Source organism: Hypanus sabinus, chromosome 7 (assembly GCF_030144855.1).
Source record: "Hypanus sabinus isolate sHypSab1 chromosome 7, sHypSab1.hap1, whole genome shotgun sequence".
Taxonomy (NCBI): domain Eukaryota; kingdom Metazoa; phylum Chordata; class Chondrichthyes; order Myliobatiformes; family Dasyatidae; genus Hypanus; species Hypanus sabinus.
The window spans coordinates 33,027,732-33,051,894 of NC_082712.1; the positions used below are offsets into that span (position 1 = coordinate 33,027,732).

The window sequence follows — 24,163 nt, forward strand, 5'->3', positions numbered from 1 at the left end:
ATCGTTCAGCCCACTCTTCTAACTGGCCTAAATCTCTCTGCAAGCTTTGAAAACCTTCTTCATTATCCACACCACCACCTACTTTAGTATCATCGGCATACTTACTAATCCAATTTACCACCCCATCATCCAGATCATTAATGTATATGTCAAACAACATTGGACCCAGTACAGATTCCTGAGGCACACCACTAGGCCTCGTCTCATTGAGACCATCAGGAAGGAAGTACAGAAGCCTGAAGGCACACACTCAATGATTCAAAAACAATTTCTTCCCCTCTGCCATCTGATTCCAAAAACATGAACACTACCTCACTACTTACATTATTTCTGCTTTTTTGCACTTCTTATTTTAACTTAACTATTTAGCAGGCATATATATAATGTAACTTAGTGTTTTCTCCACATTTATTTATCATGTACTGCATTACACTGCTGCCATGAAGTTAATGAATCTCATGACATATGGCGGTGATATTAAACCTGATTCTGATTCTGGAGGGAGGGGAAGGAGTACAAGCTGGAAGGTGATAGGGAAAGCCAGATGAGGCAGAAGGTAGGTGGGTACAGGTGGTGCAATGAAATGAGAAGCTGGGAGGTGATAGGTGGAAGAGGTAAAGGGCTGAAGAAGAAGGAATCTGATAGGAGAGGAGAGAGGATCATGGGAGAGAGGAGCACCGGAAGGGGGTGAGGTGAAGGATTGCAATTATAATTTTTGATAAGTATTTGAGGAAATAAATTGTTTGTTCATTGATATCTCAAACTGCTGATTTGTCTACTAATAACAGGAGATAGTGGCAACATTACCAGAGTCCTTTGTTTGGAAAATCTCCGATTGACTTTTGGCTCCTTCTCCAGCCTTGGTAAATCCCGAGATCTCTATGGTATAGAATGTCTTTTGTAAAAGCCCTCTGAGGGTGTAATTTGTTGTGGAGGAGTTCACTGAAACAACTTTTGAAGAGTCTGAAAAACCAACACATTGGCAGAATATAAAACCTCGATAGAGTGTCACTGGGTGTGTAACAAGTTCACTAGAAATCAGAGCTGCTTAAACAGCAAGTGGAAATCTTGCACATTTTCTTTTGGGTGCAAACACAGACAATGGTGGAGTAAGTTCTTTGACACTGATTTGCCATTCAATATCATTATGTCTGGTCTTTGAGTTCTACAACATAATCTGTGCCCACCAACCACCACCCTTCAATGCCTTTTGAGTCTAGAAGTTGAAATCCATCCCAGGGATCATCAATGGCCTTTAGTTACGCTTTCTTAATGCCATATTGATCCCTTGTTCAGTAAGGGGACCAAAAAGGCAGAAAGCACTCCAGGTGTAGTCTCACATTACCATTGTAGTAAGATAAAGGGTGCACCTTTTGCAGTGGAGGTCAAAATACCACAGGACTTTTTAACTGATTTCTGCATGCAGCACCTTCATGTTTACTTTCAGTAACAAGTATAAAAGGATATCCAGTCACCTTTACTCCTCAGCATTTCTCACTCTATCACAATTTAAATATTTCTTTTTGTTTTACCCTACTGATGCAGATACCTTCACATTTGCTTTCATGAAAATCAGAGGCATTTTGAACAAGCTTTACTCCAGAGAAGCTTGACAAGCTATTTCTTGAGCTCCTCAATGTGGCCCTAGGCTCAAAACTAGGGATCATTTTAATGATAGCTTACTGCACCAGTATCTCCTACCTTGTCCCTCATTATCTGAAATCCCACTCAGTTTTGTATCATCATATTACATTTGAGTTCCTCACCCAAATCTTTCACATGTATTGCAAATCTTTGGGACCCTAACATGTATCCCATAGTCACCACCCAACAGAGCAGGAGTTATTTCTTCTAACTTCCTGATTCCTGTGGGTCAACTTCCATTTTCAAACCATGTCAGAACATTACCCTGAGTTTGGCTGATGCCAAATTGGGAGGCCAAAGCCAGGTGACTCTTCTGAATGCTGGTAACCTATTTAGCATTCTCAAACCTTTTCTTTCACACAGTGAGAGCAATGTGAATTTGCTTTCTTCCAAGAAGACCAGCTGCTTTCAAACCCATCTGATAAACACAACCCAATAGTTAACTAGGTCACCTCCCTATCAATAGTGCTCCCTTACATAACTTTTACCACAGACCAATTTTGACAGTATTGTTTAAATCAAATAATTAAAGTAATTTAACATCAGGTCATCCGTGTTAAGGAACAAAATTGAAAACCAAGTATCACTTATAGTTTGACCTTACTTGTTACGTTCTTTGAAAAATAAAAAATCTTGTAGCCTTGAAGAAAGCCTTGGCATTTATCTTCAGGTATGTGATCCCATCTTATTGTTGCACTGTATTTCTGAACACTGATAACCTTAACATTGGTGGGACCAACACTTGGTGCTAGGGTAAAAAAATATATACAATTGTTTAGAATTTACTTTTTTTAAAAAATGAAGAATATGAAAATCATTACAAAAATGTAAAAGATTTGGATGCACATACTTCCTTCTACTGTGTACACATCAACGATCCCAACTGTAACCTCGGAAGTTACCGGTTGTTTCCATTTCACAGGTCTTTTATGTAACATTATTCGGTATCGCTGCTTGGGGTTGAATTGCCCTAAACCACAAATAAATTGAATAAACAGTAATTTCACAGAAATCAAACAACAAAACTTAAGTGCAGTATGATAACATCAAAGCAAGAGGATAATCGCTTCCTTTTAATTGGTGAATAATGAGTTTCCCAGTCTTATATGGAATGTGATGAATGCAAAAGGGACACTTCCACCAGCATGGAAAAAGAATCAGACTGGAAAACTATGAAAGTCAACACATTTACACAGCAGAACTCAATATGGTTTTTTAAAAGTCTGGGCAGCATATTGTACTCTACTTCAGAAATTCAGTACAATTTATATTAAAGGGTACAGCCAAGATATTGCATGTAATGGTACTTAATGGAAACAAATTTGTAAGCGAGAATACTCTTTCAAAGTATCAAAAGGGAAGTCCCCAGAAGCAAGTTGCCATTTTATCTGAAACTGGACAATCTGCTGCATATTTGGCTACGTGCACTGCATTTTCATTGTAAATATATCTCATTACATGTGACGTTAGTAAGGTGGTCAGTACCTGAAAGATTCTCATAGTTAGGTATCTTGGCTTCTGCAAGGCTCTGTGAAAGGATGGAAGTCCTTAATTCATCAACTTATCTTTAGTTTTCAAATACTGATCAATCTTTTTGCATCATCTTAATGGAACAGGTTCAGTTTTTGTTTCTGATTGTCATGGCTCGGGGAACGAAAAGGTGCAAAGGGCTCGGCTGTTTATTGCACTTTACGCATTTAGTTCAGGAAGCCAGAATAATCAAATGAATGGAGATGAGCACAGTGACAGCTATGGGAATCAAATCTTTCTTTCTTCTTGTGTTTCTTTATTTCTATGTGTTGGTGACACTCTTCACTAGCAGACACAGAACTGAACCATCAAGTTCAGGAAGGATGAAACCAGATTAGTGTCACAACAGGCCAGCTAGTGTCATAGAGAAGTACAACATGAAAACACTTAATCTGCCTACTCCCATCGATCTGCACCGGGGCCATAGCCCTCCATATCCCTACCATCCATTTCCTAAATGGTAGGAATATTGATGCACATTTGGAAAGGCAGTGACTAATTAGGAACAGTCAGGGGCAAGCCCTGTCTCATTAATTCAATTGAGTTTTCTGAGGAGGTAGCAGAGTGGTGATGGAAAGGCAGTACGTGTCCATGTGGACTTTGATCAGGCATTTGACAGGGTCTCACATGGTAGGCTGATCAAGGAAGTTAAGCTACATTGGTTCCAAGGTTAGATGGGTCTAAATTTGGCTTGGTGTAAGGTCATAGAGTCATGCAGCTTAGAAAAGGGCCTTTTGGCCCAAATGGTTCATGTTAACCGAGATTACTGCCTAAGCTCATTCCGTTTGCCTGTTTATCCCAAAACCCTCAAAACCTTTCCTATCCAATAAACAATGGCATTTGTGATGTGTGCTACACCACAAAGATTAATGCAATCACAATCTTTACTGTTGGTGTAATATAGGAATTACAATCAATGATGGAAGTGAATGTGGGAGATATGATTGGTAAGTTTGCAGATGAAACAAAAACATGGTGTTGAATATAGATCAGATGCAAAGATCCACAGAGCACTAACAAATGGAATTTAATCCCAACAAGTATTTTGGGAAGTAAAATAATGGTGGGAGATATACAATAAGTGGCAGAGCATTAAGAAATGTTGAGGGACAGAGGGAACTAGTTCTCTTAAGGTGTTCCCTAGTCAGTATTGTTGCCTGTGGTCATTATTGCACTAGAGATGGTGACGAACAGCAGAACAATAACACTGAACACAGTTATCTTACTTCCTGCATTTACTCATTCACCAACCTCCAGTCTTTTTTAATGCTATAATTCTCAAAGGCAGGTGGTCAGGAGTGAACGTACTTAACCCCTTCCCAAATTACAACTTGAGAACTTCTTCAATCGGAAACACAAGTCTTGTATCAGCAGTATATCTTATGGTCTTAAACTTAAAGGGGAAATGAATGTAATAGACAACTATATCCTGCTCAGACAAAGTTTCATTCTCTGAGATTATATCTTGCAAACTAAAGCCTGTGCTATCTTTTATAATTAGCATGAGATCTGCAATTTTCAATGTCATTTAATGATGTTCAATTTTCTTGCATTAATTTATACATCAATTACTATAATAACAACAGAATTGAATCTGTGCAAATATTAGGAAGGATGCACAAATGTTCTGGTTCTAAAAATGATCACTGTATTAATAAAACTTCAGGAAAAAGAAGAAAAACTCACCCTTCAGAGTATAGTTATGAAGATTACGTGTTACTTTTGATTGCACAATATGTGTTTCATTTCCAATGACTGGACCCCAATCAACAACATATCTTATCTTTTTTGTTTCCTTTGAATTCCAACTAATAAAAATGCTGTCCTTCCCAAGTAAAGTGGCATTTATCTTGTTCCTTAGCTCTGCATGAATATGATGTTACAGTTTAGGTGAAAATAATAAAGCATTTGACAATCTGAACATGAGAAGATGATCATTAATTCAAAGATCCACTTACCCATTTGGACATAAGGTGCGATATCTATTTCACTTGTAGAAAAGGAAGCTGAATTAAAAGCTTTAATTTCGACTTTAAAAGCAGCATGTGAAACATTGAGATAATATTCTCCATTGTTTGCTGCATCACTCTTGTTTTTATTTACTGAGTTTAGAGGTAGCCTTCCGACGGTGATGTTGTATTTTGTGTTTCCATATTTTGAAGCATTGAAAGTGTCGTCTGACTTCTGAAAGAAGACCTCTTTTTCAAAAAGGTTGACAGCAACAAGTTGAACAAAATAAATGACAAGTTAAACAAACTAAATAACAGCAGCAGCCTGGGGAGAAGAGAACATGAAGAGCAGAAATATTTGTTGGGACAATATAGAACATAGAACATAGAACATAGAATAGAACAGCACATTACAGGCCCTTCGGCCCACAATGTTGTGCCAATTCTCAAAACCTGCCTCTGAGTGAAAAACCTTCCTCTAATATCCCCCTTGAACTTCCCTCCCCTTAACTTAAAGCCATGTCCTCTTGTACTGGGCAGTGGTGCCCTGGGGAAGATGCGCTGGCTGTCCACTCTGTCCATTCCTCTTAATATCGTGTACACCTCTATCATGTCTTCTCTCATCCTCCTTCTCTCCAAGGAGTAAAGCCCTAGCTCCCTTAATCTCTGATCATAATGCATACTCTCTAAACCAGGCAGCATCCTGGTAAATCTCCTCTGTACCCCTTCTAATGCTTCCACATCCTTCCTATAGTGAGGCGACCAGAACTGGACACAGTACTCCAAGTGTGGCCTAACCAGAGTTTTATAGAGCTGCATCATTACATTGTGTCTCTTAAGCTCTACCCCTCGACTTATGAAAGCTAACACCCCATAAGCTTTCTTATCTACCCTATCTACCTGTGAGGCAACTTTCAGGGATCTGTGGACATGTACCCCCAGATCCCTCTGCTCCTCCACACTACCAAGTATCCTTCCATTTACTTTGTACTCTGCCTTGGAGTTTGTCCTTCCAGAGTGTACCAACTCACACTTCACCAGGTTGAACGCCGTCTGCCACTTCTCAACCCACTTCTGCGTCCTATCAATGTATTTCTGCAATCTTTGACTATCCTTGACACTATCTACAACACCACCAATTTTTGTGTCATCTGCAAACTTGCCAACACATCCTTCTACCCCCACATCCAGGTCATTAATAAAAATCACAAAAAGTAGAGGTCCCAGAACAAATCCTCGTGGGACACCACTAGTCACAACCCTCCAATCTGAATGTACTCCCTCCACCACGACCCTCTGCCTTCTGCAGGCAAGCCAATTCTGAATCCACCTGGCCAAACTTCCCTGGATCCCATGCCTTCTGACTTTCTGAATAAGTCTACCATGTGGAACCTCGTCAAATGCCTTACTAAAATCCATGTAGCTCACATCCACTACACTACCCTCATCTATATGCCTGATCACCTCCTCAAAGAACTCTATCGGGCTTGTTAGGCATGATCTGCCCTTCACAAAGCCACGCTGACTGTCTCTGATCAGACCATGATTCTCTAAATGCCCATAGATCCTATCTCTAAGAATCTTTTCCAACAGCTTTCCCACCACAGACGTAAGGCTCATTGGTCTATAATTACCTGGACTATCCCTACTACCTTTTTTGAACAAGGGGACAACATTTGCCTCCCTCCAATCCTCCGGTACCATTCCCATGGACAACGAGGACATAAAGATCCTAGCCAGAGGTTCAGCAATCTCTTCCCTTGCCTCGTGGAGCAGCCTGGGGAATATTCTGTCAGGCCCCAGGGACTTATCTGTCCTACTGTATTTTAACAACTCCAACACCTCCTCAACCTTAATATCAACGTGCTCCAGAACATCAACCTCACTCATATTGTCCTCACCATCATCAAGTTCCCTCTCATTGGTGAATACCAAAGAGAAGTATTCATTGAGGACCTCGCTCACTTCCACAGCTTCCAGGCACATCTTCCCACTTTTATCTCTAATCAGTCCTACCTTCACTCCTGTCATCCTTTTGTTCTTCACATAATTGAAGAATGCCTTGGGGTTTTCCTTTACCTTACTTGCCAAGGCCTTCTGATGCCCACTTCTTGCTCTTCTCAGCCCCTTCTTAAGCTCCTTTCTTGCTATCCTATATTCCTCAATAGACCCATCTGATCCTTGCTTCCTAAATCTCATGTATGCTGCCTTCTTCCACCTGACTAGATTTTCCACTTCACTTGTCACCCATGGTTCCTTCATCCTACCATTCTTTATCTTCCTCACCAGGACAAATTTATCCCTAACATCCTGCAAGAGATTCTTAAACATCGACCACATGTCCATAGTACATTTCCCTGCAAAAACATCATCCCAATTCACACCCGCAAGTTCTAGCTTTATAGCCTCATAATTTGCCCTTCCCCAATTAAAAATTTTCCTGTCTTCTCTGATACTATCCTTTTCCATGATAATGCTGAAGGTCAGGGAGCAGTGATCACTGGCCCCCAGATGCTCACCCACTGACAGATCTGTGACCTGACCCGGTTCATTACCTAATACTAGATATAGTATGGCATTCCCCAGTCAGCCTGTCAACATACTGTGACAGGAATCCATCCTGGACACACTTAACAAACTCTGCCCCATCTAAACCCTTGGAACTAATCAAGTGCCAATCAATATTTGGGAAGTTAAAGTCACCCATGATAACAGCCCTGTTATTTTGGCACCTTTCCAAAATGTGCCACCCAATCTGCTCCTCGGTATCTCTGCTGCTACCAGGGGGCCTATAGAATACCCCCAGTAGAGTAACTGATCCCTTCATGTTCCTGACTTCCACCCATACTGACTCAAAAGAGGATCCTGCTACATTACCCACCCTTTCTGCAGCTGTAATAGAATCCCTGACCAGTAATGCCACCCCTCCTCCCCTTCGCCCCCCCCCCCCATCCCTTTTAAAGCACTGAAATCCAGCAATATTGAGAATCCATTCCTGCCCTGGTGCCAGCCAAGTCTCCGTAATGGCCACTGCATCATAATTCCATGTATGTATCCAAGCTCTCAGTTCATCACCTTTGTTCCTGATGCTTCTTGCATTGAAGTACACGCACTTTAGCCCTTCTACCTTACCACCTTTACACCATTTATTCTGCTGCTCTTTCCTCAAAGCCTCTCTATATGTTAGATCTGGCTTTACTCCATGCACTTCTTTCACTGCTCTATCGCTCCAGGTCCCATCCCCCTTGCAAATTAGTTTAAGCCCTCCTGAACCATGCCAGCAAACCTACCAGCAAGGATATTGCTCCCCCTTGAGTTCAGGTGCAACCCATCTAATCTGTACAGGTCCCACCTTCCCCAGAAGAGATCCCAATGATCCAAAAATCTAAAACCCTGCCCCCTGCACCAACTCCTCAGCCACGCATTCAACTGCCATCTCCTCCAATTCTTACCATCACTATCACGTAGTACTGGCAGCAACTCTGAGAACGCCACCCTTGAGGTCCTGTTCTTCAGCCTTCTGCCTAGTTCCTGAAACTCACACTTCAGGACCTCATCCCTCTTCCTGCCTATGTCGTTGGTCCTAACATGTATCACAACTTCTGGTTGCTTTCCCTCTCGTACCAGGATGTCATGCACCCGGTCAGAGACATCCCGGACCCTGGCACCCAGGAGGCAACAAACCATACGGGTTTCCTTCTCACGTCCACAAAATCTCCTGTCTGCTCCCCTGACTATAGAGTCTCCAATGAAGACAGCTCTCCTCTTCTCCATCCCATCCTTCTGCACCACAGGGTCAGACTCAGTGCCAGAGGCCCTGCCACCGTGGCTCACACCTGGTCGGTCGTCCTCACCAACAGCATCCAGGATGGTAATCTTACTATTCAGGGGAAAGGCTACAGGGGTGCTCTGCACTTCTTGTCTACTCTCCTTCACTTTCCTCCCTCGGACTGTCACCCAACGACACCCAATAGACCATCATTTTCATGTGCAAGTCCGATTGGCACCCAGATTCAACTGTTCTCAGTAAGATATTTAAATTTTATCTCAACTTCTAATACTTAATGTATAAATTATGAATTTAAGTTATCACACATTTAGAAAACAATTTAAAAAAGGTCTTTGGACATAACCATGGAACAATTCAGCATTTGATTTTGAAATGTTTGCTTTGACACTCCCAATTCTAATCTCAGCAGCTCGAAGTACTCTTTTGAAAAAAAGTTGTGTGGTTTCCTCATTGCAATGGTTTAGTAATACCCATGGCATAGACTTCTGCATCCAAACATCTGTTCATTCAACAATATTCCCCTACTGCCCAGCAACAGTGATGTTCTCAAATTGAAGGGGATGGGGATCAGATGATGGAATAAAAAGGCAGGGGGTAGATGGCAGGAGTTCAGGACTCGAAGAAGATTAATAATAACTTCATTTATAGAGCAGCTTTATACATTTTATACAGTTCAAAGTGCTTTACAATGCGATAACAGTATACACATGAAAATAACCTTAAAAATAATCATGAAAATAAAGGACAAAATAATGTTAGTTAAAAGCAAGGTTAAATAAATAGGTTTTGAGCTGATGAATAAAATGGTCAACAAAGTCTGCGTTCATTACAGTTTTAGGTATTGAATGCAACAGCTTAGGAGTCTAGTTCAAAAAAGCTGACCTGCCAATTACTTTGCGAGGGAGATTGTTTAAATTTAAGAGGACGGCTGAAGAAGGCCTGAGAGCTTGAACAGGTTTATAAAATAAAAATATTTCTGTGATGTACTCCAGTCCTAGGTCACTGAGAGCTTTAAAAACAAGTAAGAGAGTGTTAAAATTAATTCTAAAAGATACAGAAAACCAATGCACAGTAACTAGTATGGAAGTGATTTGTTTCCTCGTCCTAGTTTTGGTTTAAAATCTAGCATTCTGAATTAATTTAAGTTTGTCAATAGATTGCTTTGGAGCACCAGTAAAAAGTTTATTTGATATAAAGGTGTGAATTAGTTTTTGAAAACTGAATTCACCAGTGAATGAAATGACCATACCGTCGCAATATACTTTGCAATAAAAGTATAGAAATGTTGCTCTGGTTACTTTCTTTATGTGGGTTTAAAATTCAAATCTAATTACTTCTAATTTTACAAAGGGAGTGAAGTTCCCACATTTATGAAGAGGTTTATCTCAACTGGCTTTGGGACCAACCAAAGAATGTTTATGTTATCTTCATTTACTTTCAGGAAATAATTGCTCTTCCATTTGTTTATTGCAGCCAAACCAGAAGTCAGAGAGACTGGGTGACTTGTCAGGCTCAACAAAGATATACCATTGTGTGTCATCTGTATAACTGTGAAAATCATGTTTATGCTCTCTAATGATGTTGCAGAAGGGGAGCAAATATAAAGAGAACAGTAATATGAATGAACAAAACTAATGAAGGGCACCATCAGATAGGCCAACCCAGTTCTCAAGGTGATACAGGAGAGTTATATGGTCAATTGAGTCAAAGGCAGCACTTGGATCCGGAAAGATTAGAACTGAGGCTCTTCTGGCATTGATGCTGAGACAAAGGTCACTGCCAATTTGGATAAGTGCCTTCTCCATGCTGTGGTTTGCTCTAAAACCTAACTGAAACTTTTCTAGAATACTGTTCTCATACAGAAAGTTGTTGAGTAGGTTGAAAATGACTTTCTCTTGCCCTGGAAGGGAAGATTTGCAGTTAGCTATTGCTGCTCTATCAAAGGTTGGCTTTTTAAGTAGGGTTTTGAAGGCATCTGGAAAAACTCCAGTTTTAAAGGAAGTGTTAAGTTTCCTATTAGAATTGAAAATATTCTTAAAGGAGTTCTTAAAAAGTATGTGGGGCACAATGCCAAGACAGCAAGTAGATGGTTTGCTTTTTTTTAAGGATCTTTTAGCATTCTAAATTGGAAATATTTGTACATTTTTGACATCGTTGTCGTCTTTCTATGAGGTAGTCTGCAGATGTTACCAGTATTTGTAGCTATAATTCTCCTTCACTGAAGTAATTTTATTAATAAAAAATATTGTGAATTCCTCAAATTTTGTGGCAGATGCTTGACAGGTTGGGGCAGGGTTCAACAGTTGATTTATAGGTGAGAACGATATTCCTGAGTCGCCACTATTCTCTGTAATAATATTGGGAAGATGGGCCCTTCTTGCAGGGCGTATCACAGCTTTGAAGGAGCCTGGTTTTTCCTTGAAAATAGTACGGTGAACTCCAGGTCCAGGTTTCCTCCATTTTCTCTTGGCTTCTCTGCACGACCTCTTGTTGACAGACAGAATTGTTCAACCGTGGTGATGTTTTACAAAGTGAGTCATTTTAACCCTAAGTGGGGCAACTGTGTTTAATAAATTTGTCAAGTTATTGTTGTAAGAATCAACTATCTCACTTACTGAGAAGTTTTGGACATATGAGTCAGATAAACTAGCCAGCTCAGAGAATTTAAGTTGTGTTGCAGCATCAGTAAATCATTTTATTAACTGTAATTTCTTTTATGGTCCTGGTTCTAGACAGGACTGTATCAAAAAATTTCACAAAAATGATCAGAGATAATATATCAGACAGGAAATATTAATAATAGTCAACTCTTTTGTCATTACTAAATCAAATGTATTTCCAAGTTGATGGGTAGTCTCAGTGACATGCTCGGTGACCTAGGCTGTCACAGAGTCCGCATTTGAGAGCTTATTAATGCGAATATTAAGATCACCAAAGATGAGAATCCAGTATTACAGGAAAAAAATTCTGGGAGTTCCAAAAGAAATTAGGCATGGATTTAGGAGAGCGATAATTGACAGTGCAGAGGCCAGGATCCATACCACAAATTTTAAATACCTGTACCTCAAAGCTTGAAAAATAGTTGACAGAGAAGATTGCACCTGAAATGCTCTGTGAACACAGCAGCAAACCCATCATCTCATCCACTGAGCCTTGATAGGCTGAAACTGTCGTAGTCAGGGATACACAGTTCAGATAACTGATTGTATTCATTTGGTTACAACCAGGTCTCAATTAAAAACATAAAATCAAATTCTGTGGATTTAAAATAGAAGTCTTATTTGAAAGTGATCTCATATTTAGAAGAGCTAGTTCAAACAAAGTAGTCTGGAGTGGAGCAACAAGGGAGCTGGAATTTAACTGTAGACATTATTTCTGTTAATACCTTTAATGAGACAGTTTAAGCTGGGGGCCCTTCCAGTGACATTGGTCTGGATAGGACGGGAACCATTGACAGAAGTGTTGGATTGTGAAGAAGAAGCTAGAGAATGATCACACATGCCATTGATTGGAGTGCAGTGGAGTATGTTTGCAGTCAAACAGTCTGAGCCCAGAATGTTTGGGTAAAGACCAACGGTTTGAAAAATGTGACGTGTTCTCAAAATAGATGAAAATTGTCAATGTGTCAGAAACCAATCATGCAAATTGAGGAGCCTGCTAAAACACCCAGAGCTGTGACCCAGCATGGGAGATAAAAATGTCCTTGCCACTGTTTTTTCGAAATTCAAAGAGACCACCAAAGTCACTTTTGAGCAGATCAAATTGTTGTTGAACAATGTCATTCATGCCAATGTGGACAATGATCCTTTTTACAGAGAAATAGTTAGTTGGCACATTATATCAGAGACTTTAGCATCGGGAAAATTAACAGTCACCCTGAGCTTTGGCTTGATGTTCCTATTGATGGAATTGCTGATTATCAGCATTGTTGGAGGTGCGGGTTCATAGAACATAGAATAGTACAGCACATTACAGACCCTTTGGCCCACAAGGTTGTGCCGACCCTCAAACCCTGCCTCCCATATAATCCCCCCCGCCTTAAATTCCACAAGACAGTGTAATCCACAGGGGTGTTGCAGCCTGGGAGGTAGTCCAAAAGCTACCCCACTAAAAGTGCCGTGGAGGTGGGGATGTACCTACAGGCAATCCAGAGCACCTGATGGTGGTGAGCACCATACCACTTACTACTGAGTTTCTGATGCCCCTGGCGATGGAGGTTAAGACAAGCCAGCCAATGGGGAAAACTTCTTCTCTTCCAGGACCTTGATTCTATCCTGTAGTTATATTTCTTATCATATGGGTGGACAAGTGGAGTGCTTATGCCTTCCTACAAGTGTCCAAGACCCTGCTAAGCATGGAGTTGAGCTGGCTGATAACTTGGGCCGAGCTCCCACTTAAATCCAGGGCCCATTTGGCTTAGCCAGGGCGGCCTCTGAACAAAGCATGTTGGAATTGAGCCCAATCCAGGGGACGTTGGAGTCAAGCTCTCCTCCAGCGGTGGCAGTGCCACCCGTAGCGACTAAGGAGATGAGGAGCTGCTTGTCATCCTTAATTGAATGAAGTCGGGATTTTCTCCCACCTAGTTCAGTGATTTTTTTTGGTCATGAAGACAGCCCTTCACAGAGAGGCGAGGAGGTGAAAGGTGGCATGGTCCCAGTCTCACAACCAGCAGTGTACTTGGAACTGGCACTGGATTACGAGAAAGGTACAAATAGTGGAACAGGATAATAAAGGGATAGCAATAACCAAGGAAGGGAGAGAGCATACATACATACATAAAAGTAGATCAAGAGGAAGGAAAAGATAATAAGATAACATTAAAGGATCTTTGTCTGAATGGTGGCACCATTCAAAACAAGACAGATGAGTTGATTGTACATTTAGAAATAGGCCAGTACGATCTGGTAGCCATTATAACCATTACAAGGCACTGAGGAACCACCCAGAGATGGGGCTGCACGGTGACCAAAACTAGGAAGCAAATATTCACGGATTACTTCTTTTGACATTTTGACAAGATAGGCAGAAAGGAAATAGAGTGGGCTGTATCTGTCATAAAGAACAACTTTCGCCATATCCAACAGGATCCCACCACCAAGCACAACTCCCCCACTTCCACTTCCTGCTTTCCACAGGGATTGCTCCCTATACGACTCCTTTGTCCATTCATCCCTCCCCACTGATCTCCCATCTGGCACTTACGCTTGCAACAAATCAAATGCTACACCTGCCCCTACACCTCCTTCCTCACTACCGTTCAGGGCCCCAAACCAGGTGAAGCAACACTTGACTTGTGAGTCTGCTGTGGTCATCCACTGTATCCAGTGTGTCCTCCTGTATTATTGGTGAGACCCGACCTAGATTGAGAGACTGTTTCACCGAGCACCTATGCTCCATCTGCCAGAAAAAGCGGGATCTCCCAGTGGTCACCCATTTTAATTCCACTTCTCATTCCCATTCCGACTTGTGAGTCCGTGGCCTCCTCCACTGTCGTGATGAGGCCATACTCAGATGGGAGGAGCAACACCTTGTATTTCATCTGGGTAGCCTCCAACCTGATGGAATGAACATTGATTTCTCAAACTTCCGGTAATACCCCCCTCCCTGCTCTCCTTCACCATTCCTATTTCCCTCTCTCACCATATCTCCTTATCTGCCCATCACCTCCCTCTGGTGCTCCTCCCACTTTTCTTTCTTCCATACCCTTCTGTCCTCTCCCACCAGATTCCGCCTTCTCCAACCCCAGACCTCTCTCACCAAGCAACTTCCCAGCACCCCTCCCTCCTCCCAGTTTCACATATCTCCTTGTATTTCTTCCTCCCCTTCTCCGTACTTCCTAACTCTGACTCCTCATCTTTTTTCTCCAGTGCTACCGAAGGGTCTCGGCCTGAAACGTCGACTGCACACTTTTCCGCAGATGCTGCCTGGCCTGCTGAGTTCCTCCAGCATTTTGTGTGTTGCTTGGATTTCCTGCATCTGTAGATTTTCTCTTGTTTGTGGTTTTTAAGATGTCAGCTAGTCTTTTACATCAATTCTTCCTTTATTTATTCCATCTGAAACTAATTTCAATTTGTTTTGGCCACTGTTTTTATTTTTCTCCCCAAATTTAATATAATTGTACTTCCAAATTACCAACCAGTTGTACTCTTAACCAAGTCCCTTGTACTTCTCACTTTATACTGAATTTTGCTTTTGGAATCAAAAGAAATTTCTTATAAAGCACCTCATGGTCACATGTTGATACTTATGCTTAATTTGTCTCATGTGATATCAGTGCCCTCAATGAGGAGGCGTACAGGAATGTGAGATAGGTCGGCTGATTGAGTGGTGTCACAACAACGATCTCACATTCAGCAAATTGATTGTAGGGTAAGGTGGGACCACACACAAGCTAGTCCTCATTGAGAGATCAGCTGTGGAAAGAGTGCGCAGCTTCAAGTTCCTGGAGTCAACATCAAAATCTTAGAGGATCTACCCTATGCTCAGCACATTGATGCAATAAGAAAGAACATAAGATGTAGGAGCAGAATTAGGCCAATCGGCCCATCAAGACTGCTCTGCCATTTCATCATTGCTGATCCTATATCTCTCTCAGCCCCAATCACTTGCCTTTTCCCATATCCCTTCATGCCCTGACCAATCAAGAATCTCTCAAACTCTGTCTTAAATATACATAAAGATTTGGCCCCCACAGCTGCCTAAGGCAAAGAATTCCACAGATTCACCATTCCCTGGCTAAAGAAATTCCTCATCTCCACTCTAAAAGTAAACCCCTCTATTCTGAGGCTGTGTCCTCTTGTCTTTGACTCAGCCACCATAGGAAACATCCTCTCCACACCCACTCTATCAAGGCCTTTCACCTTGATTCATTAGGTTTCAATGCGGTCACCCCTCATTCTTCTGAATTCTAATAGATACAGCTCCACAGCCATCAAACACTCTTCACATGACAAGCCATTCAATCCTGGAATCATTTTCGTGACCCTCCTTTGAACCCTCTCCACTTTCAGCATGTGTTTTCTGAGATAAGGGGCCCAAATCTGCTCATAATGCTCCAAGTGAAGCCTCACCAGTCCTTTATAAAGTTTCAACATTACATTCTTGTTTTTATATTCTAGTCCTCTTGAAATAAAGGGAATCCTGCACAAGGACTCCCAAGTCTTTTTGCACCACATTTTTTTTGTATTTTTCTCTACATTGAGAAAATAGTCAACCCCTTCATTTCTCCTACCAAAGTGCATGACGATACACTTCCCAATATTGCATTCCATCTGCCATTTCTTTGCCCATTCTCCTAATCTGTCTAAGCCCCTCTATAGCCTCTCCACTTCCTCAAAACTACCTGCCCCTTCACCTGTCTTTATATCGTCTGCAAACTTTGCAATAAAGCCATCAATTCCATCATCCAAATCAGTGACATATAATGTAAAAGGAATCAGTCCCATCACAGACCCCTGTGGAACACCACTAGTCACTGGCAGCCAACCAGAAAAGGCTCCCTTTATCCCCACAATTTGCCTCCTGCCAATCAGCCACTGGTTTTTCTATGCTAGAGCCTTTCCTGTAATAACATGGGCTCGTAATTTGTTAAGCAGCCCCATGTGCAGCACCTTGTCAAAAGCCTTCTGAAAATCCAAGTACACAACATCAACCAATTTTCCTTTGTATATCCTGTTGTTATTTCTTCAAAGGATTCCAACAGATTTGTAAGGCAAGTTTTTCCCTTGAAGAAACCTTGCTGACGACAGCCTATTTTATCAAGTGCCTCAAAGTAACCTGAGATCTCATCCTTAATGATCGACTCCAATACCTTCCCAATCGCAGAGGTCAGACTACCTGGCCCTTAGTCTCCTTTCTTCTGCCTCTCTCCCTTCTAGAAGAGTGGCGTGACATTTGCAATTTTCCACTTTGGAGTGTTCCAGAATCTAGTGATTCTTGAAAGATCTCTACTAATGCCTCCACAATCTCTTCGGTCACCTCTTTCAGTACCCTTAGTGTACACCCTCAGGTCTAGATGACTTATCTACCTTCAGACCTTTCAGTTTCCCAAGAACCTTCTCCCTAGTTTTGCAAATTTCACATACTTCATGACTTCAGGCACTTGGAACCTCTAGTTTCTTCCACATTAACAACCATCAATATTAAGTAACGTTAACAAAATTCTAATTACTCCTAGACAGATATCATATGTCACTGTGTTGAAGTCCCAAAAGCTTGCTCCTTACACATTAGATATATTTTAAGTGTTGCAATGCTGGCCTTAGACAGCAGGGTTTCAGTGCTGAGACACTTGATCTCCAGCTGATTCAGGTCCAGTAATGTTTAAACTGATAATGCCACATTAGATCTTCCCAGCAAGACATGCACAAACATAAAAACTGAATCATCTAAGCTGACGTCAGAACTTCATCAATAATTGCAGCAGGACTATGGTTTAGAAAATGGGAAAGGAATTTGCAGAAGAGAATGTTTCCACGCCTCTGAACTGAAACATCTAATTAAAAAGCTACATAATGAACATTAATAATTGAATGAAATAAATTAATGAACAAGCAGAATGGTCTATGAAATTATCACAAACATTCACAGCCTGTTAATGTAAGCAGCTTTTAGGTTATTAATTTTGGCCATTGTCTTTTGCCAGTAATTATTAGTCTCCCAATTACTTTTCACACTTCAAAGTACAGCATTTAGACAGACAAAGACGGGAAAGAAAACCACCTGGAGTACTGGCTCAGATTTTCAGGTTGAGATGATGTCAGCATTCTCTGTCATTAAAGCATGAAATTGACAGCAACCCCAAGACACTGTCATGGCCCTAATTTGATATGGCAATCTATGTGATCCAGCCCTCCTTCACTGGCTGTGCAGCTTAGTGTTCTTCTCCAACATAGTCAAAGCAAACCTATTAAGTTGAAGTAAACTTCAGATACATGCACAGCAGCCTTATTTCTAAATACTTACAATATTACACGCTGTTACATCATATTTGAATCAGAGCGTTGTGTAATAAGCCATCAATTAGTAGACACCTTGGTGATAAAACCAAACTTCTATGATTATGATCACATTAAAATAGTACAAATTTTAAGATTTAAAAAAAATTAAAGGAAACCCATCTCAAACACAAACTATATGTTGTCTTAGGCCAGTCACAAAGACAATCTGAACCAAGATCTGAAGTTGCATGCTGTGCTACTTGGAAAAAATACTGTAATGGGTGCCTTCAGCCCGTGGAGTAGTCTGTGATAAAGCAGTACCCTGCATATAACCAAGCTGCACTTGACACAAAAGGGAGTGGGGTTTGCATTTTACAGAAAGAATGGAACAGCAAGCAATTTTCACATTAACCTTAAATACTCAACTGAAAATGCAAATCACACCAATTGTGTGGAGTCTTGTGCTGTTGATAACATTACACAAGCACATTCTTAGTGCAAAAGTAGCCTGCTTTGCAAACAACTTGATAAATAAATGAAAGGAAAGTGGTTAGTAACTAACTTTGGCTGTGAACTGGCAAGAAACTGTATGAGTAAATGTTGGTGCCTCAGGGAAGCCACATCCATCAGTAAGGATACAGACAATCTGGGATAAGCATTCTTCTCATTATTACCATTGAGGAGTAAGACCACACACTTTAGGAACAGCTCCTTTCCCTCTACTATCAGATTTCTGAAAGGTCCCTAAATCCATAAACAATACCTTGCTGTTCGTCTTTCGCATTATTTATTTATTTATTATCATCTACAGTAATTTTTATCTCTTGCACTGTACTGCTGCCACAAAGTAACAAATTTCACGACACAGGTATGTCAGTGTTAATAAATCTGATTCTGATTCAGTCTGAAATCTAATTTTTCTTATTTCTTCTGATGTCATTTGTTACTTATGCTCCACTTTCTTCCTTTACCGGAGGTTTGTGCCCCACCCTGTTCTGTCCTTTATCCTAGCATTGGGAAAGCAAAATGCCATTCAGCACTGCCAACTGCAGAGGAAAAATATTTGTTCTTTGCATCATTATTTCAGAAAGAATATTGAACAATATAGGAGCAAAATACAAGATGCTGGAGAAACTCAGTGAGTCAAAGAGCATCTGAAGACCTGAAACCTCATCTATCCCTTTGCCTCCACAAATGTTGCCTGACCCACTGACTTCCTAAAGCAGCTTGTTTTTCCTTCCAGATTCCAGCAGCTTCACTTAACACAGGATGACTTCCTTCAACCCTCCAGATCATGATGTCAATCCAACTAATTCCACTCATCTGTACAACAAATCCAAGAGTGTGCTGGGGGTGGGGGTAAGGGTTGGCGGGAGCCTGCAAGAGTCGCTACACATTTTGCTGTCAACTTAGCATGCCCATAATGCTTGGTAGAACACAGCACAACAGAACATAACAACAACAGCAATACGAACCTTATTCCTCCCTTCTACCTAGAAACGTACACAGTCCTCTATCCCCAAGGCAATCTGCTTTATCCAGTCTTCAGCAGACTCAGATTCATTCCTGTTCAGGTGTCTGCTACATGCCTCTTCCTTGTTCCAGTCACCTATTATTCCCAATGTAAAAAACTTGCCTCACATACCTGCTTTAAACTTCCCTTCTCTCACTTTAAATCTATATCCTCTAGTATTTAATATTTGCAGCCTTGGGAAAAATTGTTCTATCTTTCCTATCTATGGCTCTCATAGTTTTAAATACTTCTATCAGTTTGCCCCTCAGCCTCTGACACTACAGAGACCAAGCTTTTACCCCATTGTAACCTCTTACCCCAAGATTTAGTGGAATACAAGACAGTGATAGTAAACTTGATTCTGATTCACTTATGACTTGTGTTCTTTGTTCCTGAGATTTTAGTTCATAACCAGTTATTAAACACTGCATAAATCAAAACTCATTGGATGCTTACTGCTCTTTCATTGTCATTCCTGTGTTTGGGTGAAAATGTTCTGTAATAAACACCTCATAAGCATTTACTCCCCCACATATACTACAGTACAACTAATTAACAGGGCAGCTGGGCTTAGTAGCTCCACGAGCTAATAATTACATTGACCTGAACAGAAACATTGAAACTAATATACGTACCTTCCAACGTAAGTGAACCAAACGTTTCCCTGTTTCCAATGATGGCTTAGTAACTAGTAGATAAATCTCTGGCTTGTTCAGATCTGTGATAAAGCAAAAGAAAACTGTTATTACATGTCTCAATGAAAGAAATCCTCATTAATGATTTGCGCCACTGCACCTCTCAGGATATCTTCGAGTCTAACCCCCGTTAAATGGCAATGTTATCTGGCTATCCTCCAATGCTGAACCAAGCAGAGGAAGTCCCTGTGGTCGGTTTGCTACAGGTGCCAACCTCTCCCAAATGTTCAAGGATAATCTCTGGTTAAAAACAGCTCCCAGGTACCTCTTGATAAAATATCAAAAAACACATTTGTTTAAACTTTGTGATTGATGATTTGATACATATGAAAATGTTTTTCATTATTTTATTTCCACCAGATTGCTAAACTACGTATATTTCACACTGGAATAGATGAAAGATACAGCCGGTGATGAAAAATAGCTTTCATTTTCTGTGTGTACTTTGTTCTTATGTGTGCTATTGGCCACTAGTTTTGCTCAAAGCTTTAAGAATAGTTGGAGATACAGCAAGTATTTCCGATTTGAACAGAAACTGCACAGTAGTTAAAAAATCCTCCAATTTCCTTGTAGCTCAATTACGTAAGTAATATTAATTCGGGTAGATTTTACAAAATTTAAACAACTTTGTTTGCAATTAATTATAAATGGCTGATTGTCACCACAGTTTTTCCCGGTAGAGTGAGTATAATTAATGTCAACGTTAACTATTATTTCAGTATATTTTTACAACCCACCCTATAGCTTGGCATTTCATATTTCTCATAGAGTTTGATTCTACATCATGACACAGACTTACAAGCGTGAAAACATGCCAATGAAATGCATTTTGTCTGGCGAAGTGCACATTATGTTTGTGCTCATTTATTTGACAGAAAGTAATTTTGTCAAGATCTCGCTGCAGGTTATTCTTAACCATGCAGTGACCCTGCCTCTGATTACTTTTTGTTCAGCAAGTTAAAATGCGTGGAAAATTCATTAATGTATTTGTTTAAACCCCAACATCAAAGTTTTGAGTGTCTGTTATTCAGAAATATTCAATCTTATTAATTAGTTTAACAGTTGGCCAAACCAGGGTGAAGGGCTTAGACAGAACATTGAAATCTACAGCACATTACAGGCCCTTCGGCCCACAATGTTGTGCCGACCATGTAACCTACTCAAGAGACTTCCCTAGCACATTTCCCTAGCACATAGCATTTTTCTAAGCTCCATGTACCTATCTAAGAGGGTCTTAAAAGACCCTATTGTATCCAAACCTATCAAAACTTTTCCAGTTGTACCTTGGGTGGTGGTATTCTGTCCTTATTCTGCTCCCCACCCAACCCACATGATAGTATCACATAGCACAAGGTCTACGTCATTCAAACTGCATAGTTAGGGGTTGAAAACATGAACAGTGAATTAGCAAAAGACTGTGTTTCACATGTTCATCAGTGAGTATTTTTACATCCATCTCTGCCATAAAACACCCGAAAAGCACCAGCTTGTACAGTCAGCCCTTCTTATCCGCGAATTCCGCATGTGCTAATTCAACCAACCACAAATCGCAAAAACCCGGAAGTGTTCTTCCAGCACTCGTTGTCGGAGCATGCACAGACCTTTTTTCTTGTCATTATTCCCTAAACAATGCAGTATAACAACTATTTTTACACAGGATTTACATTATGTTAGGTATTATAAGTAATCTAGAGATGATTTAAAGTATATGGGAGGATGTGCGTGGGTTATCAAGGATTGGGATTGAAAAAAATCAGAAGTTCTCTTACTCAGTAAGTCGGAACAGGTACATCCAGTATTATTTAGCATCAGTTAGTCAAATAGTAAATAGTATATAGTAAATATTTTACCTTTCTATATATATAAAACACTTAAGAACGTATGTTTCAGCGCCAGGCTTGGGAACTTCTTCCTGCGTTCGATCCAATGACAGGCCGTTATCGAGTGCACTCTCCACCGTGCCGGGTTGATGTAAGGATCAAAAACCCAAATCATCAAAACCCAATAGTTAGACAACTGTGTTGCTTAGTAATAATTGTAGCTTTCATTGGGGCACAGCCTTTCTCACTTTATCCTTTAAAATTGTTCCGATCGTTGACCGACTGTAGCCTAACGCTTTTCCAATGACTGATGGCATTTCACCTCTTTCAGATCGCTTTATTATTTCCACTTTATTTTCAATCACGATCGTAATTATTTTTGTGAACAGAAACACTGCGGATTCAGATCTCTACCGCTGCATCCTAATGTCCACCGCACTGAGACAGGTTAAATAAGGTCTGGGTTCCACTGGGTCCTAAGATCCACCGTACTGAGACAGGTTGAATAAGGGACTTGAGCATCTGCGAATCTTGGTATCCGCAAGGGGTCCCGGAACAAATCCCTCGCTGATAAGGAGGGCCGACTGTATATTAAAATCTACGTAGACACACTTGACTTATTTTGGGGAAGCACGAGAATTGGTAGAGCAAAGAGACAGGAGCTTACCCTCTCTTCTTCTATGGGTCTTATAACCCATAGAATAAAAAAAGGATGCAGCTTAGCAGTTAGTGTAACACTATTACCATGATATCTATAAGATTGGGGTTTAAGTCTTGCTGCTGTCTATAAGGATTTTATATGTCCTCTCCATAACTGTGTGTTTCCTCCAGGTGCTCTGGTTCCAAAGATGTACGTTTAGGGTTAGTAAATCGTGAGCATGCTATGTTGGCGCTGGAAATGTGGCTACAATTGCATGTTACTCAACACAATCCTTGCTGAATTTATTTGACACAGACAATACATTTTCCTGTCGACAAATAAAGTTAACCTTTAGGTTGCTCATTTATACTGCAAAACCATCTACCTACCTTTCACTCGTATGCCTTGATGTTGTTACCAAGTAACAGTTTATTAATCTCTCTTTAATCCTTTTCGCTCCTCATGGAGCATAGGGCCTCAACAAAAGTCCTCCACTTTCTGCGATCTCTAGCAGATGTCTTTGCAGTCTCCCAGGTTTGGCCGGCGGCTTTCAGTTCATCCAAAAGCCTACGCTTCCAGGTTTGCTTTGGGTGACCTCTTCTTCTCTTCCCTTGTGGATTCGATTCGAGTGATTGTTGAGTGACATTTGACTGGCTCTTCCTCAAGGTGTGGCCGACCCATCTCCACTTCCTCCTCCTTATCTGGAATACAATGGGCTCTTGGTTTGCTCTCTTCCATAGGTCTAGGTCTGACACTCTGTTGTACCACTTGAGGCGGAGGATCTGCCGGAGGCATTTGTTGAGAAAGGTCTGGATCTTGTTGCAGCTGGTGTTAGTGATTCTCCATGTTTCGGATCCATTTTGCAGGATGGCTTTCACATTGGAGCTGAATATACGGAGCTTAGTTTTGACAGAGATGGCCGTAGATCTCCAAACAGGTCGCAGGGTTATGAAGACATGTTTTGCTTTTCCGATCCTTACTCTGATGTCCTCATCTGTACCTCCTAACTTACTGATTTTGCTTCCAAGGTAGGTGAATTTGTCTACATCTTCAACTATTTGTCCTTCAATCCATAATGGCTCCTCTTGTTTGTTATTAATGCGTAGAACTTTGGGCTTCTCCTGACTGATCTTAAGGCCTACTCGCTGTGAGGTCTGCACAAACAAAATGGGCTAAATATTTAAATATGCATTTCAGACATCGTATGTACATACCTGGAGGAACATGGTACATTTTGCTCCACGCACTCCAAATGCTGCTGGTTGCCATGATTTTGCAGCGTACCCGAAAATCATAAGCAGACTGTCGTTCCAATCCACGAAGTGCTTCAGAATCTGTTAAATTAAACTTTGGAAATATTGACATAATTAATGTCTCCTTGCTCTAAAATTCATGATTATAAATATTTTTTTGTCTTCTAAAGGATTTTAATGGTTGCATTTCATTTGTGATGATGAATTTCCTAGGCTTGGAGCCCATTCTTGATAAGGAACATAAGGAGATGTTCAGCTATACATTGCTCCATTGATGTTACAGCTTTCCTATTTATTTGCTCATATCACCTTCTCCGGCAGAGAAAAGCAGAGAAGCTGGCATGGTTGCATCTGTGGACCCAGGATGACTCTTCTAATATGTTGACACCC

At 40.8% G+C, this 24,163-nt stretch overlaps 1 protein-coding gene across 9 annotated transcripts in view; it reads right to left on the reverse strand.

Annotated features, from left to right (window-relative positions):
- Positions 1–24,163, reverse strand: part of LOC132396663 (interleukin-6 receptor subunit beta) — a 188,553-nt gene that overhangs the window by 18,759 nt on the left and 145,631 nt on the right. For all 9 annotated transcript variants that reach the window (XM_059974415.1, XM_059974412.1, XM_059974418.1 and 6 more), the window contains 7 exons: positions 23,735–23,867; positions 20,001–20,083; positions 5,133–5,358; positions 4,861–5,037; positions 2,495–2,614; positions 2,249–2,392; positions 808–963 (listed from right to left, as the gene is read on the reverse strand). In XM_059974415.1, coding sequence (XP_059830398.1) covers positions 808–963; positions 2,249–2,392; positions 2,495–2,614; positions 4,861–5,037; positions 5,133–5,358; positions 20,001–20,083; positions 23,735–23,867 — 1,039 coding nt within the window. The remainder of the gene's footprint in view (positions 1–807; positions 964–2,248; positions 2,393–2,494; positions 2,615–4,860; positions 5,038–5,132; positions 5,359–20,000; positions 20,084–23,734; positions 23,868–24,163) is intronic.